This window comes from Anticarsia gemmatalis, chromosome 17 (assembly GCF_050436995.1).
Source record: "Anticarsia gemmatalis isolate Benzon Research Colony breed Stoneville strain chromosome 17, ilAntGemm2 primary, whole genome shotgun sequence".
Taxonomy (NCBI): Eukaryota; Metazoa; Arthropoda; class Insecta; order Lepidoptera; family Erebidae; genus Anticarsia; species Anticarsia gemmatalis.
The window spans coordinates 4,956,076-4,983,650 of NC_134761.1; the positions used below are offsets into that span (position 1 = coordinate 4,956,076).

The window sequence follows — 27,575 nt, forward strand, 5'->3', positions numbered from 1 at the left end:
AGTTTTCGTGAGCTATTTACAGAATTAATCTACTTTTTATTGTAGAGAACGTTCCTATAACTGGGGCTAGCACATGTGGGTAAGTAGAAATGGTCCACGATAGCGTATGTATGCTTTCGTGATGAAGTGATCTAATGAAAAATATTTTCAGTTGTAAAAAGCTAAGGCAGTGTTATGAAGACATGTTGAACGAGTTACTGGATAGAGACGAAACCCCATGTATTGAAGAAGCCTCCATAGGGTATAGCACTGTAAGAACGTTTAAAATATCCTACTTAATTTTCATTTCAAGATCGAAAATTACTTACCACTAATATGCAAACTTTTTGCGAAAAAAGAACTAACTATTACATTTCAACAAAATATGTTGTTAACCAAATTGACGATATTTCCCATCTTTAAGTTTCTGTTTCAAAGAAATCGATTACTCTAATTAGCGTATTAATAATCCAAAAAATTTGTATTTGCAGTTAGAAGTGTATTTGAAAGCATTGAAGAAGTATTGTTACGATGTGTTTGACGTTTTAGAAGACCACGATCATATGACATTTGAGTCTAGAATCCTTTACGAGGTAATTTATTGTATATTGGATTAAGTCCATAAGCCAAACTCCATGGTTTTTCAAGTTATTTAAACATTTAAAGTTTGTTTCACCTAAGCATAATAGCAAGCAAGCAAATAACATTAGTTGTATTAAAAAAGATAAATAAACATATTAATAACGTGTACCTACACACAAACATATGTATTTTATCATACTAACTAGCGACCAGCCCCGGCTTCACCCTGTTTACATAGAGTTACCGTTAACAAATTTTGCACTTTAACTTTTCTTGGTTTCTTTTAACGGTAAAAAGTATATAAAAACCTGTTCAGGAGATTTTGAGTTAATCACTGAGGAATTTCACATATCACAAAGTGGTTGAAGGGCTAAAATGTTTGTGAATCACAATTGTAAAACATATTCTTCTTAGAGTTATAGTAGATAGCCTTATCTAGTAGCTGACGAATTTGATTCTGTACTTTCGTGTACTTTTTACATAAGACATAGTTTTTAGACTATGATTTTCAGCTAACGATTGTATCACGCAGGTACACTTGGCTCACGCCTCCACCACTCCTACACCCTCAGATAATACAAAGCGGACAGATGAAGGTGATGATGCGGTACCGATATTTATCATAGACGCTGGTCAAGAAGCAGGAGTCGATGCTGTCATGTTTGTCCTATTCATAATTGAACAGCTGGTTGCGTGCGAAGAGTACGACCATATGTTAGAAAATGTTCGATGGGTCATCCTGCCGGCTATCAACCCAGATGGACAGGAGTATGCCAAATTTGTAAGTGTACCATTATGAACTAGAAAATATGTTTTTTTTAAAGACCCTTTGATAATAACATTTGGTGTTTTATAGACCAGTGCAACTTGGAAGAAAAATTTAACACCTTTAACGGACGACACAAGTTTTGGCGTAGATGTGAGTCGGAACTTTGACGCGCAATGGAGCGCGTGTCCGAGAGTTGACTGGGGATTCTCGCCTATTTATCCCGGACCGACAGCTGCTTCAGAAAACGAGACAATATTTTTACAGAATATATTGAGCAAACACAAAAAAGATGCCAAAATGTATCTGTCGATCAGACGCGATGGTCACTCTATTAGTTATCCATACGCACACTCGAAGACTACTCCTTCCAATATAAATGCACTTAGTAAGATCGCAGCTGAAGTTAGCTCCCGAGTGAATCAAAGAGCGGGAGGCGTCCATGTGTTCACAAATAGTAGTATTTATGAGTCGGAAGGCAAAGCTCATTGCGGCCATAGCGTTGACTTTGCATATGATCTAGGCATTTACTTGTCCTTTGAGATGCGCGTGTTCCTAAGTTCTAACTACCGCATAATGTCTATGTTTCAAACTATGCCGAAGGGTTACGAGGCTACGCTAAGAAATGCATATTTCAGTGGCATAAAAGAACTTTACAACGCGCTCACTAACGAGAAAAAATACGGAAGATTGAAATAATAAACCTTGTTTTGATATAACATTAGGTTGCCTTTCAATCGCACCTGCTAGCGAGCTACCTATGTGTGGACGGGGCGTACATTAGAGGTATATAAGAAAGAGAAACACAATCGCGATCCTGATATCACTATTGAAATTTCCGCAAATTACGTAGTCCAAATCGAGCATAAAAAATCTTCAACTAGGTCAAAATTATGTACTGGGATCGGCATCTATTACGATACAATATTTATTTAGTACATAATGGTGTATCTACGTTGGAGGAGTCACTTTTCCACTTTTCGGTAGGATGTCGGTCATGCGCGGTGGGGTGGCTGAAACGCGCAGGCGCTAGGGGTGGGGCCCGATGCCGTTCAGCCCGCTACCATTCTGTAGTCAGCCGCGGCGGCGGCAAGGCGCCTCGCCCTGGCACCTCTCCGGGTCCCTTGCTCTCCTAGTATCTCTCTCGACTTTAACTCTAACTCGAACTCTGCCGCCGCTCGCGCTCAAACAGAACTATTTTATTCCTAAGTTTATTTTGTTACCAATTCCGCATATAATTTCTCGTTGACAATTTATTATTTTGTAGTGGTTTTTATATTTTTTTGAGTTTATTCTGACAAAACTTTTAAAAATCTTGACAGATGCAAAATATTCAATTCAGTTGTTTTTTGTAGTTAATTAATTTTGTGTATTTAAAATGAACGAGTCGGCAAAGCAGCCGGGCGTACATCAATCAGGTCAAAAAAAGAGGTAAGTAAATAGATAAGATTTTTTACAGCGCGGGTTGAGACTTGTACCATAAGTAGGAGCATAGAATCCGGAAAAGCTGTGCGACGAATGGGCGGAAGGCGGTCCCGTCGGCAACAGGTTGGCGAGCGACGGGCGTCGGGCGCGGAAGCGGCGCCTTCTCCCGCCTGCTGAGCTCCGCAATTCTATTAACTGCTAATAAACACCCCGATAGCAGTCTTTTGCGCTAATTAGCAACGAGGGCCTTGTAATATTAAATTTCTTGCCTTCCTGGCTGAAAATTCCGCTGAAATATTACTTTTCTGCAATATGAACCGGGAAAAATAATTGCAGGGGGTTTTGTCGCTTCGTAATACTTATATTCAATGAAATAACATTTTTTGACGGTATTTTGTTAAAAACATAAAAGTTTTCCTATTAAATCGCGATATAAGTCAATGAATTAAGTTTAGAGGTTGATTTTTTACTTTAACCAAGTTTTTTAAAGTTATTCCAATAAAAATGGGGATATTTAGAAAAGCTGGACTTTTCTTAAAAGATTTGCATTGGGTTTCTTCTAAGTATGCTTATATTTCAACATTGTAAAATGAAATATTCGCAAATTAAGTATAACAAGAATATAAATGCATTTTACATCGTAATAAAGTAGACTTTTCTTTCTTCTTCTCTCGTTATAAGCCAACAAAATTCAAAATCGAGCTTTACATTTAATTATCTTGTGTAACGGGAAAACTCTGGTTAAAATAAAACATTGGTTATAAAAAGAAAGTAATAACATTTTCGTCTTACTATGATATAATTTGTATCTGTATCTCTGTGTATATTATCTTGTCTTAAAATGATTTTTAGGTTCCGGACTTTGGTTTATTTAGGAGCTTAGGTTATTCTTTATATCGGCAAATAGGAATGACTCCGACTTTTTGACAGGATATCCATACATAAAATATAATACACATTAAATTAAATGACGACGGAGTATAAACCCTTGGAAAATTTAAAGGTTTAGTCCGCAAATCTTCGTAACTTTTTGAAACTCGATAAATATTATACTTAATCGAAGTTTTTAGTATTTGTCTTACTTTAAATGAATAAAAATCAAGTTTTTGACACAAATTGAACCCTTATGGCGTGTTTTATTAAAATAGTTGCAAATTTCAAAGAAAGATACATTTCTTTGCTAAAAAATGACAGATTTTAGCAACTTTTGTAATTCTGCGTCTGAAAAAAACTAAATAAGTATTTCCGGATTCGAAACTTGCATTTTGCATAAGCTAGTGGTAGAAATAGGGCAATCTTTTGATATGATACGGAGGAACAAGGGACAAATAAACAGAGGGGACACTAGTTTCATAACTAAAGTTTGGAGTGTTGATAAGAAGTGCGGTGTATCGATCGGTCTCATTAACGAGTCGAGCCGCGTATCACTGCGATAAGCGTAGTATGCGGGTGCTTAGAGCTAAACACTCGCCCACATACTGACAAAACGTGCACCATCTATGTTTAAGTCAGTAAAAATGACATTTGAATTGAACGTTTTTACCTCAATGTTTCATTCGATGAGTAGTATAAGCGTAAACGTTATTGTAACACATCTAAGTCTTGTTATAAGAAAATACTTAACGGAACTATGCTAGGATAGATTAGAAAAAATAATGCCTTGTTATAATTTGATTATAATTTTCTGGGCAATAGTAAAGAAGGTTTTCTGGGCTGTATTTCAATGAATATCAAGAAAACAAGATAATATCATAAATATTATTTAATATTATAGCATCATATTTAATTTTATAAAGTTGATAGAGGTCTGGTTAAGACCAAAAAATGCAGGAAATTTTCTGATCACCAATAAAATTCTGGGTTTTCTGAGTTAGGATGATTTGGAAAAATATTTGGTCAATCAATGCTCGCCAAACTTTGAAAAAATTATGTTAACATTTTATTATTGAGTTATTTGACGGGAAAATATTGAGGGAGTGTCTGAGAAATATTACGGACCTTTTTGCTTCATTTTTTTAAGAATCTGTGAAGTATTTTCGTTGGTATTGCGATTATATACCTTTATTCTGCGTCAACATTTTTAACAAAGTATTTGCCACTTCACTCGTGGAATTTTCGCAAAATTATGGTTTAGTTAGAATTACTCATTGATTTTTATGGAAGTCTAACAAAATAAGGGTAGTGGTAATTCAAAAATGACAGTCTTTAAAAACCAGAATTCTTTACATCTAAATTCAGATCAATTTTTTTCATTCAAATAAAGCAATGAAAAGCAAAAAAAATACTGCTGTGAATAGCTAAAGCAATTTTGAAATATTTTTACACAATTTATTTTGAAATTCATATAAGGAATAAATTTATCGCTAAAATTTATGTTGTTTGAGGAATATGTTTACATAAAAGGTCTTATATAGAAAGTGGATGAAGTCCGATGTGTTACAAAGAACTTGTGACGTTTACGCAAATATTACTTATCGAATTGGACATTTTTTCAGGATTCTATCGCTATTTATGTTACAAGTCTCTACATACCGGCGTTGTATTTTTCATGTTTGTGTTTTCTTCCTAACAGGTTTTCAGTGATAATTTGTAAGGAAATTATTATTTATCAAAGGCGAACAAACCAATAACATTTCAATAGTAAAACCAGGAAAAGGAATATGAGGAGTACCTTGACATTAAATAAAAGTCATCTTTCAAAAACTCGCCAAATAATTTTGAGTATTTCCAACTTACCTTTCTCTCAATTGTAATGAGAACTGATATTGCCATGTCATCAGTTTTCCAACTGATTAATCACCCACATTCTCACCCACAGTCAGTGACTGGTGACTGTAGGCCCAACTATTACATGTACATATATCTGCTATTTATAACACGAAACATCGGTATCGGTTGCCTTTGGAATTTAATTCGACAAGTTACAATAGGTTAGTTGACGACCCTTCTACGGGCCACTTCAAAGGACCCGTCACACTGATATTTAATATTTATTGGGACGCGAACCCAAAAGAGTTGAATTCTGGTTTTATACATTTGTACACTTCTGTGCAAAGGGAAAACCGCACAGATTGACCGGTTATAAGTTTGAGCTACCGATATCATTCACATGTTTCTGAAATCAATGACCGTTTTACTTTTCCTTGAAGTTGATCCTTTATATAACCAAATTCTCAGAGATTTATTAAAGGCGTCGTAATAAGATATCTTTCTAAGAACGTATGAAAGAGGTACTACCCAAAATTAACATTACTATCTGCAGACGAAAATAAGTAAAAAAGGCCCGAATAATACTTTCCTTACATTTTACACTCAAGGTGACGAAGTTCCAACCAGTAAACACCAGTTTTAATTATATTACACAAAACACACTCAGATTTTACGAATCTTGTCTATTTGAAAGCATTGCAAAGATAATTTAAAAGTCAGACAAACAGGAGGTAAAGTTCATTTAACACGAAGTTAGAAAGGATATTGGATTTCTAACTCTGACGGTACTCTATGAATTCCATACGGCCAATTTAGTATTAAACCGTGTCCGCCGCGAACCGTACAGCGGGAGTATTAAAATTTGAAGCGTTCAAACTTACCTCCTTTTAGTGTTCATTACGTCGGAAAGTTGGCGAAAATTCATACAAGTCTAAGTTCTAATGAACACCGGTCCGTGAAGTTGGACGGTTGTAGCGATCGCTCATCACAACTCGCACGCGCGACTTTTTGTCGGCGCGCGCCAAGCCGCGGCACGCCGCCTTTGTTGCTCATATTATTAAAAGTAATTAGCGAACCATGTACTGCTGTCGATTCTTCTATCTTTGGCGTATATCGCATGACAATTTAAAGTTCAATTAGAGTTAAAACTTTACGTCAGAAGTTGAATGCTTTTAACTGCAGGATGTGTACCGTTCGCTCTAAAACGCTTCACACCCGGGGGATATCAACAACTTGCCAACTCAGAACTGCTCAAAACTAATTTCCCTCAAAATTGAGACGCACAAGTACATTATGGAGTTTGGCAAACACCGCATTGAAATAAATCTTTAGGTAAATCGACTTTTGGTTAGTTCTCAGGTTTACTGCTAAACACTTTACACTTACAGCTTAAATCGTCTCTTTATTCTCCGTTTGCCGTAAAAAGTCTTCTATTTTACCTTTAGACTGCTCACCTATATACACGTAACTCATTGGTATGCTTGATAAGAAGCTAAGTGCGATTCCATGTCAATTAAGAATGTGTAGGTTCGTATTCTATAAGAAAATTCTTGGTAGAGAACGCAAATGGGACGGTTAAGTAATTTTACTTCGAATATCATCAAACTTCCTAACGTTAATATTATATGTAGTAAGGATATCACCCGAAAAAATACATCAAAAATTGCCAGACGCAAATTAAACGAGATAGTATACCGATAAAATTCCGAATAACTATCCAGAAACACAAATTGCTGGAAGCCTCTATTACGGTACAATCGAGACATTTTCGCTCGAAACAGCTGCTTCCTTAGAAGTAGACTATCTATAACTTGTTATAAATTGGCTCAAAATCCTTGCGACACAGGACAATAAGAAACGTCGTTCTGCGGCAGAACATTAGCCGCGCTGTTATTTTAAGTGGATTAAGGCCAGCGCGTTTCAGATCTGGTTAAGCTTGAATCTAACATTAAGTCTGACAGAGGGCTTAGTAGACGATGCACTTTGTGCCCTCTCACAACTGTTTTTATTGTTTTGCTACCTTTAAATGGAGGAATAAGGTTTTCTTGCTGCATATTGGTAGGGTAAGCTTTTCGGCTACCTTTCTAAACGAAGGTGTTATAAAAGTGTTTACGGCATTACACACTAAGAGACTACGTTGCGGTCGGTCAATTAGGTACCTAATAAGACTTATATTCGCGAGCTTATAATATATATTTAATAGTTTTTTTCAAGTGTATTTATTTAACGGGAAATAGATTTTTTATTTTACAGAAAATTGGTAGCATAGTTGAGCGTTGTTTAGGGTTTCGCACGTGCGCATATTTTATCGATTTCAATGTTTTATGTCGATGATGCCGATAAGAGCTGGAATGTTTTATAGAAAATAGTTTACATCAAAATTGAATAAACATTTCATCGGTAACATGAATTGTTGGACAAAATATTGTTTTGGGTATTAGGTAGTAAGTAACAATAATTTTCAAATATATGAGTTAATTAACGCAAAGCATGTGCTTGAATGTTAACTACTAATTGAACCACAATCCGCTCTAAACAACAATAACAACTCTCTTCCGTAAAATTAATAAAGAAACTATGTAACATTATTAGAAGGTTACGTACTCGTTTCCGGCCGATTAATTCATCAAGACGTGTCGAAGCATCACGACCCCGCCCGGCAAACATAGGGTGTGGGCACAGAACTCATTAGATAAATGAAAGAGTTCAGCCGTTGATCGGTCGGCGGCCACGGCGATGATTGATCGACTTTGTACAAGTAGGTGCGGGGTGAGGGTGAGTTTCCCAAGTTCCTCTCAAGAAATATCGGAACGAGCCGGTGTCGAATTACCCATTTATTCACTTACGTCGAGTGCGTGTTTGAGTTGCGACGCGATATATCTGCCCCTCCGAGCCTTCGATCGAATGAGAGCGATAAATTAGTACGTGTATGAGTGTCTGGATCCGGTTGCACGGAAATTTGCTTGTCGCCAGTTTTGCTTTTGTCAATTCTACCGATGATATATCGAACTTATGATACGATTTCATTTGAAAGCGTTCCTGAAAACATATTTTCTTTATAAAAAAAGGCAGAATAAAATAAGCACGGATACCCATAACGCAGTATTCCTACCAGATACTTCGCATTACTGAATACATCTGAATTATTTACGCCCGTCTGATATTTTGTCATAGATTATGGGATTAGGCTTATGACGCTTCGCAGTTCAAATTCGCTGCAATGTTATCAAAAATCAATACTATTATCACAAAGGGTGTAATAAAATAAAATCGATACATCCGCAGCAACTCAATTTTAGTGAAGTGCCTAGTGGTACTTTAAAACAACATTGTTATTGGGAAGGCTTTTACGGAAATCTAGCTTTTTCCACATCGTTTTATGTACATTGTTCGTAGGCTTCCCTGCACAATATTTTGTCTCATATGGACCCTTAATGTCTGTAAATTTATCATTATATCTAAACTATTATTAAACATTTCCGCTAACTCAAGTAAATTTCCTCAAGTCATATTCGAAACCTTGAATACAATCGCTGGAACTTTACCCAACTAGATTTTTCCAGAAAATGTCTTCTATTACATTGCCCTATAAGTTGCGTCAGGCGCTGTGGCAATAAACGCGAACGGCACTTTCCATTTAAATTGTTCTAAGAAAAAACCTAGTAACAGTTTCCATTAAAATAAATAGGTTACAAGTATTTTCTAAGGAGTATAAAAACAGTGTGACGTTCCAGGTTTTCATTACGATATTTTCGGATCGATCCGTTACAATAACACGGACAACTTTGTACAACTTCATTTCGTATTCACTCTTGTTATTTTTCCGTTTGTTTATATTTACTCAAACCCATTGTAGAACATAGAAGGGAGTACCGACATTTCTACGAAGTAAAGCAATAAATAAATTAAAAGTTTGTCTAAAAGATTTTGATGGTTAAGGAGTTCATAAGGAGGTATCTACACTAAATAAATATTTTTGATAGGGTCTTAGGCTACACAATTAATAATCAATTATTATAGGTACCTATGATTCGTTTAGTGCTTGCTTCTTTTATTGCGACTTTGAGCCCATTCAAAAGAATATATCTCATAGATGTATTCATACATACTTATTATGATAAAAAAATATAATAATAGTCACATTATTGTAGCATTATATAATACATAAAATAATATATAGCATTAAACCAAAACTACTTTTATAGTGCGTGAGCAGACATTATTAGATATCCAAATATAATATTACCCACTTGCAAGGGTTACACTCAAAACGGACATAATAATGAAACAAGTGGCTCTCAATAATAGGACGTACCCAATTACTTGCAATAAAAAATAATAAACCTTCTACTAAACTAAAGCTGCTTACTGTTGAAGAATGTTGGGGTTTGGGTATTTTCGGCCATTCATTTTTTCAAGTGGGGTAAACTATGTCCCGGGGTCTATACAATATGAAGGAACTACTCGAAAACAAAGTCAACAGGCATGAGATCAGTTCGGACATGTATCTTGCAATATTGTGGCTCCTCCGCGCCCCCTTGTGGTACTGGAGTTTCGTCTTACAGGTTGCAGTGACATTTTTATTATTGAGGGGAGCTCGTGGTTGAATGGAGTTGCTTACTTCCATTTCGTAATAGACTGTCATTTCTGTTATCATCTATATGATTCTCGTATATATTTATAGAGACTACTTAGTTAGGAAGTAATTAACTTCTGCTACAGTTAATTCATATGTTTATCAGCCTTACCTAATTCTATAAGAAGATAAAACTTATAATATTTTAAATAACCACATAATTTAATAACAAACGGGTACCAATACTTGTTATATCGTTTTTTATAAACGATGAACTTATTTTAAGTAGTTAAGGCACAAAGACAATTTCACACAATTCGGCATATTGGCAATACAAGGTTGAGTGTAGACGGTCGAAGGAAGCCGGAAATGGAGTCCAGAGAGCGGAAATCGTCCGCCGGTGGAAAGCCCAACGTCCCATAGACAACCTGCGAGCAAATATCGTAGTCGAAACTGAAATGGAATAGCATTTGTGTTTCTGGCATTATTTCCTCGTCAACTAGATCGATGTCGAAACGCAAACATAGTACCATTAAATAGCTACTTGTACTTTTTGAAAATTTTTACAAAATGTTACATGGGAAAAGGAAATAGCATGATTAATAATATTTCGATAACTATTATACATTTCCAAACTTATATACATATTTCTGCAATAAAATACTAACTGTGGATCCATTATACATTCGCACAAATGCCAATTCAATTAGGAGAACCACAGGCAGGCACAAACGAAACCGCTTAAAAATCCGCTCACGATTCATGTAAGCAATAAACGCAGCAATCTGCACTCACACTTCGTGTTTAAAAGCCGTGAAATAATTCAAAAGAGCACTCGTTAAAATGCAGCTAGAATTTACTAACCGCAAGCTTGAGTTTATCACCTGGAGCCGCCTGTACCGGTTTATAGCGGCGCGGTCCCCTGAATCATAAACTTGGTGTTCATAAACGCGCACTTTCGCTGACATGGAAAATAGTTTACAGGCTGTCTGCGCGCCTCAGACTCTGTTTATCTCAACTTTACTGCACGATATCGTTCCCCACTCCTCTAATCTTAAGAATAAAACTTTATTCCCTATTTTAGGGTGCGTTTTTACTGACGGAATTAAGCTTAAATGGTTAATGAGTTGTTTGTCAGGTTAAAAGTTTTTAAGAGGTTTTTCGAATGGTGTTTGCACATGCAGTTAAGTACTAATTGCATTCCGTTTTTGATAGTTTGTAGACGGTAGTTAATTAAATTGGAATTATTCAAACGCTATTACAAGTATAGCATGATCATAGTTATGTATTTATTATCAAAGACGAAAATAATCGAAATAAGAGTTCTTCAAGCTGCTACGTGTATCATAATAAAGTGTATCACAACCCACTGAGTTTTTCCCCAAGATCTCATAACTCGGTGTTTCTAACAAGCTCATATGAGTTTAAGATCTCAATATAAATATATTGATGCAGTACAAGTACATTCCTCGGCGGAACTCAATAATCATAGTTTGTAAGTCGCTTTACGTGTGGCGCGACTGCGGTTTCATTCTCGTACAACTTAGGTTTACTGCAGCAAGGAAGAGATCATGTCACGCAACTAACAATTTACTGTAGCTTTTATAAATAATTATTGGTCGTTAATTAAAACTTTGTAGTAATTTTTATGCCTGAATGTAAATCATAGCTTTGGATCAGAAAGTTCCTGCGCTCGTTCATTTCTCGCTCATCTCCCTGTATAACATCACCCTAATCTTCCGATATAAGCAATATCAGACCGTTTACGCTCCCCTGTCGACGGAAAAACTCTTATTGTACAATAAAAATGTTATGAGGTAACGCTATTCAATGAACTCCTCTGTTATTGAAATCTGCGTTTCGTTTAAAGTAGCCTTTCTTATGGAGTCATAATAACTCGGCGGTTTTGTCTGTGCCTTTGTGCCTTCGATTGCGTTTTTAACCGATTTCATTCTTTATATTTATGACGGTTCGATTAGTCTGTATGTTGCCGCGGTACAGCAAATATTGTCTATAAATAAATTTACTATTTTAATGCCTGGCACAGAAATAAAGAAGTCACTACACAGAAAATCATTCGTAGAATACTTCTCTGGCTTTTCACCGACTTTCAAGTAATAACCTAAACGTAGTAGCAACATTGAACAGACTTGAAAAGATGCAATTCCCGAAAGGATGCGCGCCTCTATTTCCTCGTCTGCGGGCGAAGTCAATACATCGCAGGAGATGAGTTATTTTTCCATAATTCTGACTACACCGCCCGCGCCGGTCGCCTCGAGAATTCCCAAATAAATAATAAATACGTCAACCCGCATGAGCTCAGACATGCGAGCACAGAGCAATGCAACCTCTCGTGTTTGTTTTACAATTTTATATGCAACGAGATGACTTAGTTCTACGTTTTTTCAGAATTCATATTTGCATTTTCAAATTTAGGAGATTTACTTTTGAGGTTTATACATCAGTCAAATTATAAATTTATTTCTAACGAGTAGGATGCTGTGTTGCCTTTTTTTACAGCAGTCTAGAATAGAAAATTGCGAATTTCCACCGTAGCTAGGTATATTTTCTGTTATAAAAATAATTTGGGTACTTTAAATGTTATCGCAATATATTATAAAAACTGACAACGCAACTTTAATGTTGGCGCAAAACATATGACACACCTATTCCTTTGGGAGACGGTGTCTGAGCGGTAACAGGCGAGTTATAAATGAATGAATATGAGTCACGGCGATGCATATCATTAACCACCACATAAAATAGCAGATTGACAAGATAAGGATTATAAATGCATTAGCAGTCAACTATGTCATAAAGATCATTTTATCAACATTTAATACCTGGTAAAACTACTAGCATCATCGATGAAGTTATAATGACGATAAAATTATGGACAGGCAAATTACAACAGGGCCCTATAGACCCAATACGATTGGCAAAGAATCATAACCGAATTGTTCTATCAAAAAAATTATAAAAATAATTATTTAATCTGTATCCGCGGCATGCTCTGTGCACCGTTGTTTATAGAAGCTCAAGGGATGCCATACCACGAAATAACTTCGTGCCAAACTAGTTGCACCCTCAGCGGCTTCGTACGAACGTCTGCCGGGAGCCCCGACCAATGCTCTCGCTCAAAAACTTTCACATTTTAAGACATTATTTAGTTTCCGCGTGCATCCCTCAGGACCACGTTGCCAAATTATTAAATTTACCAAACTTCAACGTTTAATATTAAAGTGTCGACTTTTAGTAAAGTGAATAGAAAGTTTTTTGTTTGATTTTAATCCCATTTTTCGTAGCGAGTTTAAACGTTGTAGAATAATATTAGGTAATATTTTTAATAATCTAGTATTTACGCAACTAAAATTAGAGTTAATACTCCAACCACAAACTGTCCTTTAACTACCGTACATACAGATTAATTGAAATGTTCTATAGTCATTCCAGTTAATGGGTAACCCCTAATATCCCCGTAACATGGCAACAGGAGTTTAACTCAAAATGCCAATAATTGGGTAAGTGGCGTCCTTACCTATTCACCGCAAATAGTGACTTACTTCCATTAGTTAGAATACAATTCAGGGCTAAATGAGGGCTTAACAGATACAGTACACATTTTACAGATACAATCGTCTGTAAAGAAAAATTAAATGACTAAATGCCGAATGATCACAGATTACAACTAGCAGTCTATAATCCGTACCTCATCAAACATGCATAGTAACCGTACGAGTACATTTCATCACATCACTCTGAAACTAACATAGGTATTTTCACGGATAGAGGTTGCGCAACGAGGATGGTTTCACTGGAAAAGCTCCATTGTATAGCTCACTAAGCCTGCTAGATCCCGACTAATGGTCATTGTGCCCTTTGTGATTTGCCGTTCATTTCTATTGCATACAAGCTCGCGTCAAATACTATTGCTATGCATATTGTATTTGTGTTTCGCAGATTAATCTAGAGTGCATTGTTTCAGTTTTCGATAGGTTTTCCATAACATTTAGAGATTACGGTTTTCATGCCATTTCTTTCCGTCGACATGTATTGTGAGCAAATAAGGTCGATACTCCTTTAGCTCTAAATAAGATTAGATATAAATAAAATGGTGTAGTGACAAATATACTTCCTCGATTAAGTGAGAGGGGTTAAATGAGAACATGTAAATACTAACGTAGATCGTAACGATCTGAGATGTGACCTATATAGCAGTTATAGCACAGGGAGCAATTTCTCTCAGTCGAGCTTCACCGGCAATGTACAAATTACAGCGTCCCATTTGGCGGTAATTCGGGTTTTGTCCGTGTACCCTCAATAGGCACGGGCTACAATTTACGCGCGACGGCCGGACGCGGCCAGTCGTGAACGAGCGCTCGTCAGAACAACATGTGTATTTAACTGCAGTCTGCGTTTTATACGACATTATTAGGCTAGTTGCCGTTTTAACAGATAGTTGGGGGACGTTTATTGCATGTAGATCCGTGTCTGCGCTAGACTGGCTCGTTGAATGTTCTGCAGTTTCAAATATAGCTGCAAAGTTTCTACTATTACACTGTGCTTAAATTCCAATTGTCCATTGCAAGCAAATTTCAAAACGTTTCTAATCTAAATATTTGAAACATGATATAATTTCGAAATATTAACATTAGACAATGTACAAATGAGGGGTGTTCTTAAAAGGGAGATTTCATTTTTATGAAGAGACGGCCGCACTGACGATGCGAACGAATTAAAGATTGTCAACAGATTTATTAGCCGCTCCAGTGAACCCCGTCCCTGTGGGAGATATTACTTACCTATTTATACTGCGAATATGATTCCAGCCTGTTTTATTATATTTTTTGGGAAGTAAATTAGGTAGAGTTGTACGTATTGAATCTTATGACATGTGTTTTGTGTTATAATCGAATATTTAGATACAGAACGAGTAATCTCTTAACTTGGACTCTTGGTTGCTATCTCTGCTAAAGTTCATTTCAAAGATAACACCGTTCGACTCCTAAAAATTACCTCTGAAGACATATAATCTCTCTTGTAAAAGACAGTATGCATAGTAAAAGGTTAAAAGTGAAAAAATAATGCAAAATTACTAACCATTGTGCATACAGCCTTACAATAATCAATAACAGCCGTTAAAAATTAACACGTGTGTAAGTCAACTAGGTAGTACGTACAGTATGTTTGTCGGTCGTGTGCGCCACTAATAGGGTATTATGAACTTCGTCTAAGAACTCAAGGGCTGAGGGTGCTCGAGGGCGACGAGGGGTGAGGTGCGCGGCGCGGGCGCCGGGGCGGGAGGTATTTGAGGTATCTCCTTGGCAGTAGGCAACGAGGGCGAGATTACAGATGGCAAGATAAGCCTCGAATTAGATACAACGAATTTTGTATGAAGTTGTAAAGATATTAAGCGCCTTGTACGTATTACGTATCTTTGCTTTGAGAATAAAATATTAGGTATATTTTACAAAAACCTTTTAAGCGGGCACCACGGTATTCTTGCATCTATTTTTGATAGCTGTAGTTAAATTTTGTTTCGTTAATTATGACACGATGATGTTCAGTGTCTGAATTTCGGAGAAACGTTGTTCAAATAATGTAGGTGGAATGAGAATTGCCTGGGGGACTGAACGAGCTTGAAATTGGAAAAATATTTTTTGTACATCTATTGTAAGCAGCCCATTAGGGAACAAACCGACAAGTATCTGAGATATCTTGTTATTTCATAAATATTCAAAAGAGCGAATGGAGTTAAACATTAAGCCTAAAAGTGTTCAGTTATTCGTGACCCAGTCGTTCTCTTTTGTTAGATATGCAATCTAGTTTCATCTTATGTAAATATGAATGACATATGAATGAAAATGCACTTTTATATGAAACCAATACGTCTCTACATTATTACTGTCCTCTCATCAAACCTAAATATTTTTGCAAACCAATTTATTTAAAGACGGAAAAAAATCCCATTTATTTAGTAAGATTACGAAGTCACAATAAGTCACTTAACATTTAATTAGGCGAGCTAAAAGTGCGCAGCGGCGTGCAAACAACTGAATTATAAAAGGCAAAGCGGATACCTATACACGTACCTTGGCTCGGTACAGTTGATACTTCTTAGGAGGCTGCGGAGGAGAGCGAGGGAGCGTCTTGCCCGAGGCTGCATCCAAACACAAAAACATCCCACCCCCAGATGTTCTTAAATCTCAATTAAGGTTAAAACCGTGTCTCGGGGCCGCACGTACACTGAATTAAATTAATGGCTTCACATATTGCAACTGTTGTGGCCGCTACAGAATTAATTGCGCCTTTTTTGGTCTTCTTTGTTCCTCAGGTTAAATGTTTTATTAGTGACTCCTTTGTTTATTTACAGGTGAGTAGGGCGGCGGAATTGCTCTATGTATTAATTATTGGGCTTTACGGCTTGCGATACGTTCGTTAATAAAGATCAGAACCTTTGAATAACATGAGTAGAAACATATACATCGCGTATATGTATAGCAAGTACTTACTTACCACAGTTAAGATCTAAAAAATATAAAATAAAAGAATAGAATTGGGATTTTTGTCAAAATGTGTATTTTATATTTTGGCTAAAAAAATCGCTAATAGAAATTTTAATGACATTTAATATTTTCAAGTAATAATTTTCTTCTAGCCGTAGTTTAGTTGAACAGACACGTGAAAATTCCAAGATATGCCTTTTGGAAGCTTTGCTAGCTAGAAAGGACATGGGTAACATAGTGAATTACTACACTAACAAACACCTGTGCTAGCTCTCGTTGCTCGCACAAAATACAATTACATAAGTTTTTAGTTAACTAATTACGTGAGAAGAGTGACGGGCACATAACTCAACGTGAGCATAGTCGAGAAGCCAGGCGTCGCTCGTCTAAATCAAGTTGCGAACTCACCCGCAGCCCGCAGCCCGCTGACATTACACGAAAATGACTTTATAACGCAATATTGTGTAACAACAACGGAGCTCAAACTTAAACTATTTACCTAGTGAACAAGTTTTGCGTGCCGGCCGGATGCCTCGAGCGTGTTCCCTACATTAAAATACGGGATAATCTGTATGCTGTGCGCCGCATTTTCGACAAATCCGTCGAGCTGGCGTTGTCATGACAACGGGCCCTTGAAGTAAAACCCCACGGTGAAGAGTCAAAGCGTAAGGCGAAATAATGACGCGACGAAATATGGCAGCTCACTACGTGACGTTCACGCACTCTAAAAATATATATTTCACAGTATCAGTGCCTTTGTCTGTTTGTTTATGGATTCCCGTCTTATGGTTGTAAAGTTGAAAAGCTGGGGGAGACGCGTGATCACAATGGATGTACCGTCTGACCGCAGTCCACTAAATTATTGCTTAAGAATATGAAACACGCCTTTTTATTTTCTATGAACCTTATGGCTTGTCGATGTAGAAAGTGGCGAAGCCTAAAAAGCTTTAGAATCATATGAATGTGATAATTGCAGACAAAGATCTGGTGGGGACGAAAGACTCATTATTTTAAATACATGTCTCGAATTACAGTTTTAATGTAACACCTGATGCTATTAATCAAACACAATGCTCTTAATTAAGTACAAATAGCAGAGCGTCTAAATCATTAACCTGTGCTGTCACATACATATCAATTAGTATCACATATCGATATCTGAGACGTGTAATTTTGAAGCGAGGCTTGCATAGCAATGCGGCCGACATACATTCCACCGTGCATCTATACAAATATGTCTTCGATATTAAACGCTTCATTAACGTCTGACAATCTATACAATCTATACATGTCTAGTCTATATTCGGTAATAAACTAATTACATCACAATGTCTATACCTAGCTATAGCCTATTATGCTTATGCTATATTCATCTTTATCAAAATCAACCTCAGTATGATCCTAAATACTCAATTTTTTTTTTTTTTTTAAAACAACTTCGAGTTCTACCTTCTTGTTTTTCAAGTTCTGCCACACCGTTAGTGTTTAACCATGCCTACTGTTTAAAAACGTTATCTATTGATTAAGAACCAGTAGCCCACACTGTCCCTCGGACTAATAAACGTTTAGTAAATGCCATCAAGTACTGTTATAATTAAAACCCGCTCATAAATGGTGCAATAAAAGTCTTCATCAAACAAAATACAGTTTATAACTTAATTACAAAATTAAAAACACGAAACGACGGCTACATATAGTAGGGGATGCGCAATGAACATGTCCGATCACTATCGACATACGACACTAAGGAAGTAGGGTACAACTCTATTATTTTTAACGAGCAAATAAATATTCGACATTCGTTAACATTTTCATAACGAATGGGCGCATTTTAAAAGCCTTATTACTGGGTGTCATGACTTGACGTACAACGCACAGCCCCAGATAATAACTTATTGATTTTTCAGTTTTTCGGGAAATTAATACACATTACGTCAATGACAATATAAAATAATGCCCGCGATACATTTTCCATATCATGATAATAACTTAACTGCGCCACCGCTGTTACTAAAAACAATTTTACAAAAATGTGATATAGGACAGAGTCATACAGCGAGAAGCGTGCGTGTAGAGGTCTTGACTTCTTTGTAGTATTTCACTATTTTTTCTTATCTTTTTCATGATTAAATAGAAAATAATGTTAAAATGATGCACGGTTTCTGAAAAATAACTACATTCCTCAATATGAGCCAGTGCATTTTGCATACATGATGAATGGACCGCGGTTGAAAATATCATCATTCTTATCGGATTTCCTTTTTATATTATTTCACTATCCTGCCGCAGAAGTTATTTAACTTGTCAAATTCATCTTCATTTATTTTCATTGTTTACAGCAAAATAAATGACATCTGGAAAATATGAGTTTTCCATTAACTGCGTCGCGTATTGGGCTTCAATAAGTCGGCGCGGTCGGATCAATATGCTATTTACTTTTTTAACTACTAATTGAATTGGGTTCGTACTTATACAGGTCTCGTTCAAATTAATTAAACTCGTTCGACGCTCGGGAGCCACTCGCAATACTGCCGCATTCAGTTTTATTGGTGATAAACATTTTCTTCTCTAAATACACATCGACGACAATAATGTCTCTTAAATTTTATTTGATAAAGTACATTAAAATATGTAGTGATTGCTCGGGCTTTATTAGGACCATTTTATTGTCGTGTCGTACGTGCGAGAGGAAAGCTCCGGTGCACAGATATTGTAGCTTGTGACAATAAATAAGACGTAAAATTTTATTTTACAGCGGTAAACGAAAGAAGCTAACGAAATTACATTCAATTACGGCAGTGTGCCCGCGGCATTCCAGCGTCGCAATAAAGGCCGCAAAGTAACGTTCCTCGCGTAAATTTTTCGGACATAAAACTCTGTAAAAGTGAAGTTAGTGAGATGTAGAGCGACAATAAATGTTTATAGAGGTTGAGCGTATCGCGGCGCGATTCGGCGCGGGCGGTGGCGGACCGGTGCGGTGGCGGAGCGGCGACGGAGCGGTGCACTCGCCCCTCGCCCCACTCAATTAACTTTACGCAGAAGAAAAATAAAAATTCTTGCGGCAGAGGTTCCTCATTCGTAGAGCAAACACGAATGAGGCAAATTAAGTGAGCAAAATAACGTGCCCTTAAATTAGGTCACGCAACCAAAGTGAGACTGAGAGCCCTTGCATCTCGTTATAGAAATGAAGTATCGCCGCGCCGCCGCAGCGGTTAATGTAATTAAACTTTGAATTTTTAATTTTTTTTCGTTTCTTTGATATTCTCAGAAAGCTTTCTTTTGTGCGTAATTCAGTTAAGCACAAAAATGTGATGCTTTTAGTTAGTTTTGAAGTAAACTCAGCAATTTTCCTTTATTTCTTTGTAACGTTTTCTGGTTGGATGATTTCATAATTTTCGCAGTTTTAATCTTTTTTACGATAAATATTCATTAGATCGAATAAAACTGGCCTCAGATTAACAATAAAGCTGTTCCCAGTGCATTTGAACTCTCTACGTTGTTTTTCATAGAAAATTCATTTCAAATATAATTTCCTATTGAAGAACTTTGAAGATATTAACATAACATGAGTCGATATAGTTGATATTATTATGTAGTGGTTACTTTTTTTTTACTTATCTATTTATTATATTATTGAAATGAGGTTTGTCTTTTTCTATACGAATTGGGCTGATTAGTTGTTAGCATACATGTTTTTAATAAGTAAATGTGAGGAATTATTAGTTATAGGGGTCTTAGATAGAGTACCTAAAGGGAAAAGTGATTTCACTGCTCAGAACGTGTGTCTGATATTAAGCGAAATCTATAAATAACAATTTACATCAATAATATGTAACTCTGGGAAATACGCGGGCGCTGTTACATCACTTCCTCAAAGTTTCCTGCAAACTTCAATAATGCCACCGCGTCGATATAAAACCCCCACAGATTAATTCGCAGACACATAATTCACATTTATCCCGGTAGCCGAGATTACCCACTAACGTAACCAATTTTCTTACCTTTGACAAAATCACAGCCTCTTACCTATTACGTAACATTACCCAAAGGGCGCACGCGGCGCGAATACAACCAAACACGTGTGGTGACATATTAATGCATTTTGAACCATATTAATAAGTGTTAAAGTACATTTTACGGTGTAAGGTTAGAACAGCAAAAGACGAACGTCGAGCGACGTATAAAACACTCTGTGAGGGCGGCGGTAGGCCTATAATGGTCCTTGCGAGGGATCGGGACCGCATGTGTTCGTGCCTGCGGTCCCCGTTACTCGTAAAGGAGTCTGAGACGAGAGAACAAATTAGAAAATCTTTTGGAGAATAATTTAAGAAGCCCTCCGCCGCCGCCGCCGTGTCGCGGTTGTGTGTTAACTTTGTTTCGCGGCGCGATCTATAGGGCGGTCAAAGCTTACAAGTGCTTATTTCAAATTGCTATCGAGTATTTATTATTAGGTATGAACAGTTACATTTTTATTTGGGTAGTTTCATTTTAATGTATGTACCTCCGTTTGAAACATTATTCAAGTCAGTTTATTATCAGTATATAATTTTAACTAAGTATCAAATTTATTTCCTTTATTACTGTTAACTAGTTCACAATGAGGTGTTGTGCTATAAAGGCGCGCGCGCCGCACAAGCTTCCCTCGGCTTCGTCGCCACGGCCACCGACGCGACGTCGGGGCTCGCTTTCTTTGTCTTAAACAACACCCTTTAACATATTTAATTAACCGCGACCCTAGCTGCTCGCATTTCCAAATGTACCGCTACTAAATATTACGTAAACGCAAGCTTTGTGCTCAGGTACAAGCATGTAATTGAGATACGATGTTATTAAGATTTTAATGAACATGTGCTCGAGCGAGTGCACGGATGAGTACGTTTTAAAATTTGTTTTCGGCATGAATTAAAGATTGTACGCATATTAATAACATGCGATGTTGCTGTATTTATTTGAGTTTCGTAACCTACGAAGCGCAGGAAATAACACGGTTATTAGAACTTAATCGATGTTTGTTTAAAAAGCGCAAAACTCTCGTTCGGAAAACATTTAAAGCAACATAGGAACAGCTAAATACGCAGAAATTGTACGAAACGTTATATTGTAAGCAATCTGTGCACACGAAGACTGAGTGAGCACTCAGAGGTACTCGTGTGGAGCGCCTACTCGTATCAGCAGCTATCCAAACATTGCCCAACTTTCCTCGTCAAACTTTATCTCTCCGCGATCATATTTTCGTATTTTTCTTGACAGGGACGTGAAGCGTGAACGGTTTAAATGTATTCCATAAATCAGGATACACTTACTTACGAATTTCGAACAAGAGGGCCTAACAAAAATACTTACTTAACAATTCGTCGAGAACTCGACGAACGATTAACAAATGTGTTCGCTGCTCTGTTAATATTACGGGGAGTCGTCTTAAATTAATAAAGTTTGGGATTGCGTCGCGAGCGCGAGGCGAGAGGATGCTCGCGGATGTAACCGACATAATGTAGCTCGCGGTGGGTCCGTCCTATCCTAGTACAATATTGACACAAATCCCTTAACTTATAAAATCGTGCTTCCGTCCCCGATGTAGGCAATATGGGATTTCCGTCGTCATTTTGATGTAGAGCCCGGGGCGGCGCGCGAGTGGGCCCGCGGAGGGTGTAGTGTTTGCGCGGGGGACACCTGGCTACTCGGAGAGCGCTTGTTTGCTGATCGATATGTGCCCGCTTTTGTGGATCACTCACAACACCGGTATCGTTACACACCAATGTATATTTTGACGTTTTTAGATAAACTCTTACAAAAATAGCTTCTTTTTCTACTTTCGGTTTACCAAAGTCGGAAACTTCTAACATAACATTCAATTTAGTAAACTCATTGAACTGTCTCTCAGGCATAAACGATTTGCCAATAAGTACATAGCTGCATCTAGCATCGACCGACAAAACAAAGCGTCCGGAGTGAAGCACGCTCCTAATCCTCGATTTGGGGTGGGTCGTGGAAAGTGGAATTGTGGAAATGGAAAAATATTTGTCTGGCAACACTCGGCGAATGTACCGACAGCCGATATCACGTACTGTTTTATTTCCCAGGTTAAGACAAGTGCAGGTTGTCGAGTTCACGTGGAGGGTTTATTTTCTCCGTCTGTTGAACACGTGCCTTTACAACGTGGTCGCGGTTGGCACGTTGGATTATTAGTGTAAACTTGCGAAGCGTTCAATTTAGTAGCGGAACGATGACTTTGAATTCTGAAACACAATTTTGATTTAGAAGTTGAATTTATCGAGTTGAAAATGTAGAGTTATGAGACTTTGTTGTAGTATAATATTATGTACAATATTTCGCAAAACTAGCAAAAATATTAACAAAATATTTTATTAAACAATGCAAACAATTTTAGTTTACATTTCGTGCAAGTTAGTGAGACACCTGCAGACTAGACGATTACGAATAAAGAGTAAACAAAATACAAGCGAGCTAAGCTCACGACCGCAGTCTGAGCTTCAGTTGGCAACTTTGTGAATATTACGGCCCCACTTGCCCTTACGACTATGAGGGTATTATGATATTACGCGACCGAACAGTATCATGAGGTTATTGGCGCATAACAACTTATGTCTACAAGCCGTATAGTCTAAGGAAAGAATGAAGAGACCGATAGTACCTCGAATATTGCGAATATAAAAACAAAATTAGAGAATTAATTTTGATTCCTTATGTTATGCTATTAGAAAAATACGAAATTCCTACATATTAATAATATAGTGACGATTTATACAAACATTAATATGACGAATTTTACATTATTACCCTCGGAAATGGCATAGCATACAAGTATCATATACCATGTGCTCATACACCACAACGTCTGTCTCTCGTCCCGTGGACCGCTACAGTCATACGGTCCCGCTCTGCGCTCGTCTCAGTCTGCGGCACTTAATGCCTCTTTTACGCCGTGTTCCCAGATTGCGTCCGCCGCAATTTAACTGGATCGCTTTACACGGAGCACTGCCTTATAGAGCTGTTCGCTTTTATACCCTAATGACCGCGTAAAACGCTCCGTTGTTTGAAGATTTTTATTAGCCGCTAAGTGATGCAGCACTTGTTTGGCTTATTATTCTTATACTTTATGCCCAAATAAAGCTCTTTTGTACACAGTTAAAAGAGTAAGAATGATTATTTCACTTTAGCTATTTGATACTTAATATTTACAACGAAGCGACGCAAACTGACTTTAGTCAGTAGACTCGTAAACGATTCTCCAAAAAATGAACAAAGTTCCCCGACGGAGAAACAATATCCACGAAAATACACTCACTTCACGAACTCTGTTTGAGTGTTGAAAAGCTTTATAGCAGTTCAATGGGGAAGTTATTGAAAACCAAAAGAAGAACACCGAAACACAAAAGTTGGACTTGTTGCACCGACGAGAAAACTAATAAATGTTTCCCGCGGCGAATATAAGAGGCAAGCCGGTGGCAGAGCGTGACATTAAACTTGGGCATAAAGTGAGCGTGCAATATCGAGTTAGCGAGTTTCACAGACCAAACAAGACGGCATCGGACTTCCTGGCGTAAACTACTTAAATCTTGACGCGTCTTGTGCCCGCCGTCCGCTGCGGGCGTCGAATAAACTTGCTTCGCCGACACGGCTACGGCATGTGGCGAATTATTTCATGCCACTATCATCTTTGCGTGAAAGGAATAATACCGAAATTTGCTTGTTGGCCGTGTATTGTTTAACGTGGCATACGGTAGGATTACAGAGCGATGTAGCCGCGTACTTTCAACAGATAACGCACTGTAGTCCGGAATGGAGTGGAGTGGCTTTCCCGCTTGATTGACACTAGCTCAGTGGCTTTTAGCTGCAAACGTGGCCATTACACACGCTGAAGTGTTCCGCCTCACACACAGTGCAAGTACTTTGAAGTGCCATTTTCGGTGTGTGCTTCACGTCCGAACATTTTGATGTGTATTTGTGTAAGTTCTGGCAGTCAGACGACTGAGCTGTCATTATTTACGTAGCGTTGTTGTGTGTGGACACCGCTCCTATGTGCCACTGTGTTCACACTGTACATTCACTGGGTAATATGTTTCAGTAGGTGACGAGTGACGATTAAACAGGCTAATAAAAAGTAGTACCCTAATCTCTCTATATTACTATGATCCAGATGTACTACTAGTAATAAGATGTACTGACTCTATAATAAATGAGTTTGATCCCCCAATCACTGATCGGTCTACATAATGATCTAGTGCATGTGTATGAATCTTAAATAGTACATAATAAATTCTAATATATAGAAAATCTTAAAGAAATAAGCTTCCAAATTAAAAGGGAAATGTCAAAGGGACATTTTCCCAGATACTTAACATCCGTCCCGACTAAATAAAGACTGACCAGACTCGACAAAAACTCTAGCAAACGGCAATTACATTCAAATTGATAAAAGGAGCCACCTGTTGGTGGTGTGCAGACGAGCGAATGTTCTCGAAAAAGATTTTATTGGTGGAAAATGTTGGCTTTCCACGACAGATGTTCTCTGGGATTTGCTTTCAGTGCAAACTTCTGTTTGAGAACGCTTTTCAACTTCACTCGAATACTGTTTAGTGCACCGAGCTCTTTAGCTTATTTTTTTGTGAATGTTTAACTTTTGACTTTATCTTTACCTGTTTGTAGCGAAATGTCGTCGAAACGCAAAGGCAAAAGGAGGAATGCTAGGAACGTGTATTCTCAAGCAATATTTTAATATTAAGTACGTTAGTTTGTTGAGTGGTATTTGACTTTCAGGAATTGCAGCTTTACATTTATTCTATTTAATCTTATTTTCACTTTTCCGTTTACTTCAACCATCTACCTATTTAATTTTATGAAAAATGTGTTCGTTTCTTGTGTATCTATGTACCAATCACCAAGCAAACCAAATTTAAGTTAAGTTATCTTCCTGCAAAACCTTACTGAAATATCTATTAAGGCAACCGAGCTATCCACGTTTACAAAGAATGCTCTATAGTGATAAAATAACACACCTGAATTTAACGTATCTTTTGAATCGCCCCTCTTCTATCGTTCGCACATAAGTCAACGAAACAAAATCATGCATTCATTTACACAACATAATGAAGTTAGCAAAGCCCAAAAACGTTATGAAATTGATGGAACACCAACAAAAAGTAGGGGTATAAGCCTTGGCGGGTGCGGGCCATACACGGACCAATTACCTAAAACACACACACCACTTAACCTCAAATTTCACTAATGAAAATTTCCATACTGTGTGCTGGGTGCGCCTTATCGCTTATCAGTTGGATTGCTTTACCGTACCTAATTATCGTATGGAGTTTCTTTGTCCAGTAAAACAGAGAAACACTCTCGTTATATAAATAGCTTCCATGTTGCACTGATTAGTTGCAATGTGAATTTAAGCTTTCTTCATTAAAAATGCATGTGCAACACCCACAGTTATTAACTCATCAATAACTTTATTTAATTAATATCAAAGGAACGGATGATTTTATATTTTACTAAGTAACAACTAGCCTTTAGTATAACATTTCAATAAATAAAAATAAATTGAAGCAGTTTTTACTAATCTGGATTGTCCTTACAGAAAGAGTAAGCAAAGAACTTTGTTACTTAACCAACATAGCTTAATAACCTAATATCCAATAAGATGTTGTTATTAGTATCATTATCAAAGAGTTTTACGAAGTAACAAAGTGATCGGCTTTATTGCAGACCAGTACAATAAGTAAAATTAAATGAAGCCACAAACAAACGTGGAGGGGCCGGAACACGACACAATTTATGTCGCCATTCCCCACCGGCCGCCTGTATCGATGTCGTTTGCATCTGAAATCTTTCGAGCCACGACTATATTAGAGAGGGGAATTGGCTGGGATCTTAATTTATCGAAGTTTTTATGGTTTAATTAACGGAATTCACTTAGGCGAGGGCCGACGCGGCAATGCGCGGTGCGGCGCGGCGGCGGTGCGACGCGCTGTCGCCGCCGCGGTTTGCGCTTTATTTTATACTAATAGATGTCCCTGGGCCGTGCTATAATTAGCGCCAGGACGCCATTGAAAGTTTTAATTGAAAAGCCTTTGTGCAGTTTTATAGTCCGTTAACAATTTTAGACTGTATTTTCATGCAGTCGCCGCGCCGAGCACCGCAGAACTCCCCTGATGCTTAATCTTGACACTTGTCTTCCCTTTGTACAGTTCACGGATGACGCTTTTTTTTAAATATTAAGTAAAAATATCTCAAAAAGTTCAAGCCCAACAAGCTCTGTAATGCTGCGAGCTCATTACACGAGGAGTTATTCTTTGACTATTCAATGATTCGGAAGTTGTTCGAAGTTTAGAAAGTTTGAGAAATTAAATATCGCGTCAGGTACTCGTACGGCAGGTAGACGAAACCTATCAAACTCAATAATTTGGCGCGAGGTGGGCCGCAAAACTTTTCATTGTATTATTACAATATTGTTCTTGAAATACGCACCAAATTAATTCACCCCTCCGAAATTTGGAATTCAAAACTGTAAATTCGTAGCCTCTTGCCCCAATTATTATAACATTTATTCTTTATGGGGTAAACAGATCCCTATTTATTAGGGTTCATTATTCGAATTAATTTGTTTGTGTTATGTTGCGGGCACGGGTGGAGATAGAGCGTTGGCTAACCGCGCGTAAAGAGGCTGTTTTGATATTTAAATGAGGGTAGAGGCTTGATTGTGGCCATTGAGTAGGACCGCCGGAGGTCGGAGGTCCCGCACGCTCCCGCACGCAGTCGCCCCACGCTCGTGTGTCCGTCTAACCTCTGACTCTGACCCACAATGCTCAGTTGATACTACTGACTTCATTATTAAGTAATAATAAGACTCTATATTCATATATTTTGGTAGCATTCTCTTTAAGAGATTCGAACTTGAATAACTTACGCATACAACATACACTCGATCAATACAATTAAGTTTCCGTCAACCAACTAAGTAGTAATGACTAATGACGAATCCCATACAAGAAATATAAAATCTAATAGAAGA

The 27,575-nt window shown here is 37.4% G+C and overlaps 1 protein-coding gene across 1 annotated transcript in view; it reads left to right on the top strand.

Annotated features, from left to right (window-relative positions):
- Positions 1–87: 87 nt before the first annotated feature.
- The window catches only part of LOC142979968 (zinc carboxypeptidase A 1-like), a 48,867-nt gene continuing 21,379 nt past the window's right edge, over positions 88–27,575 (top strand). Inside the window, exons 1-4 of the mRNA XM_076125217.1 lie at positions 88–251; positions 471–572; positions 1,094–1,342; positions 1,418–2,758. Coding sequence (XP_075981332.1) covers positions 135–251; positions 471–572; positions 1,094–1,342; positions 1,418–2,026 — 1,077 coding nt within the window. The 5' untranslated portion in view covers positions 88–134 and the 3' untranslated portion in view covers positions 2,027–2,758. The remainder of the gene's footprint in view (positions 252–470; positions 573–1,093; positions 1,343–1,417; positions 2,759–27,575) is intronic.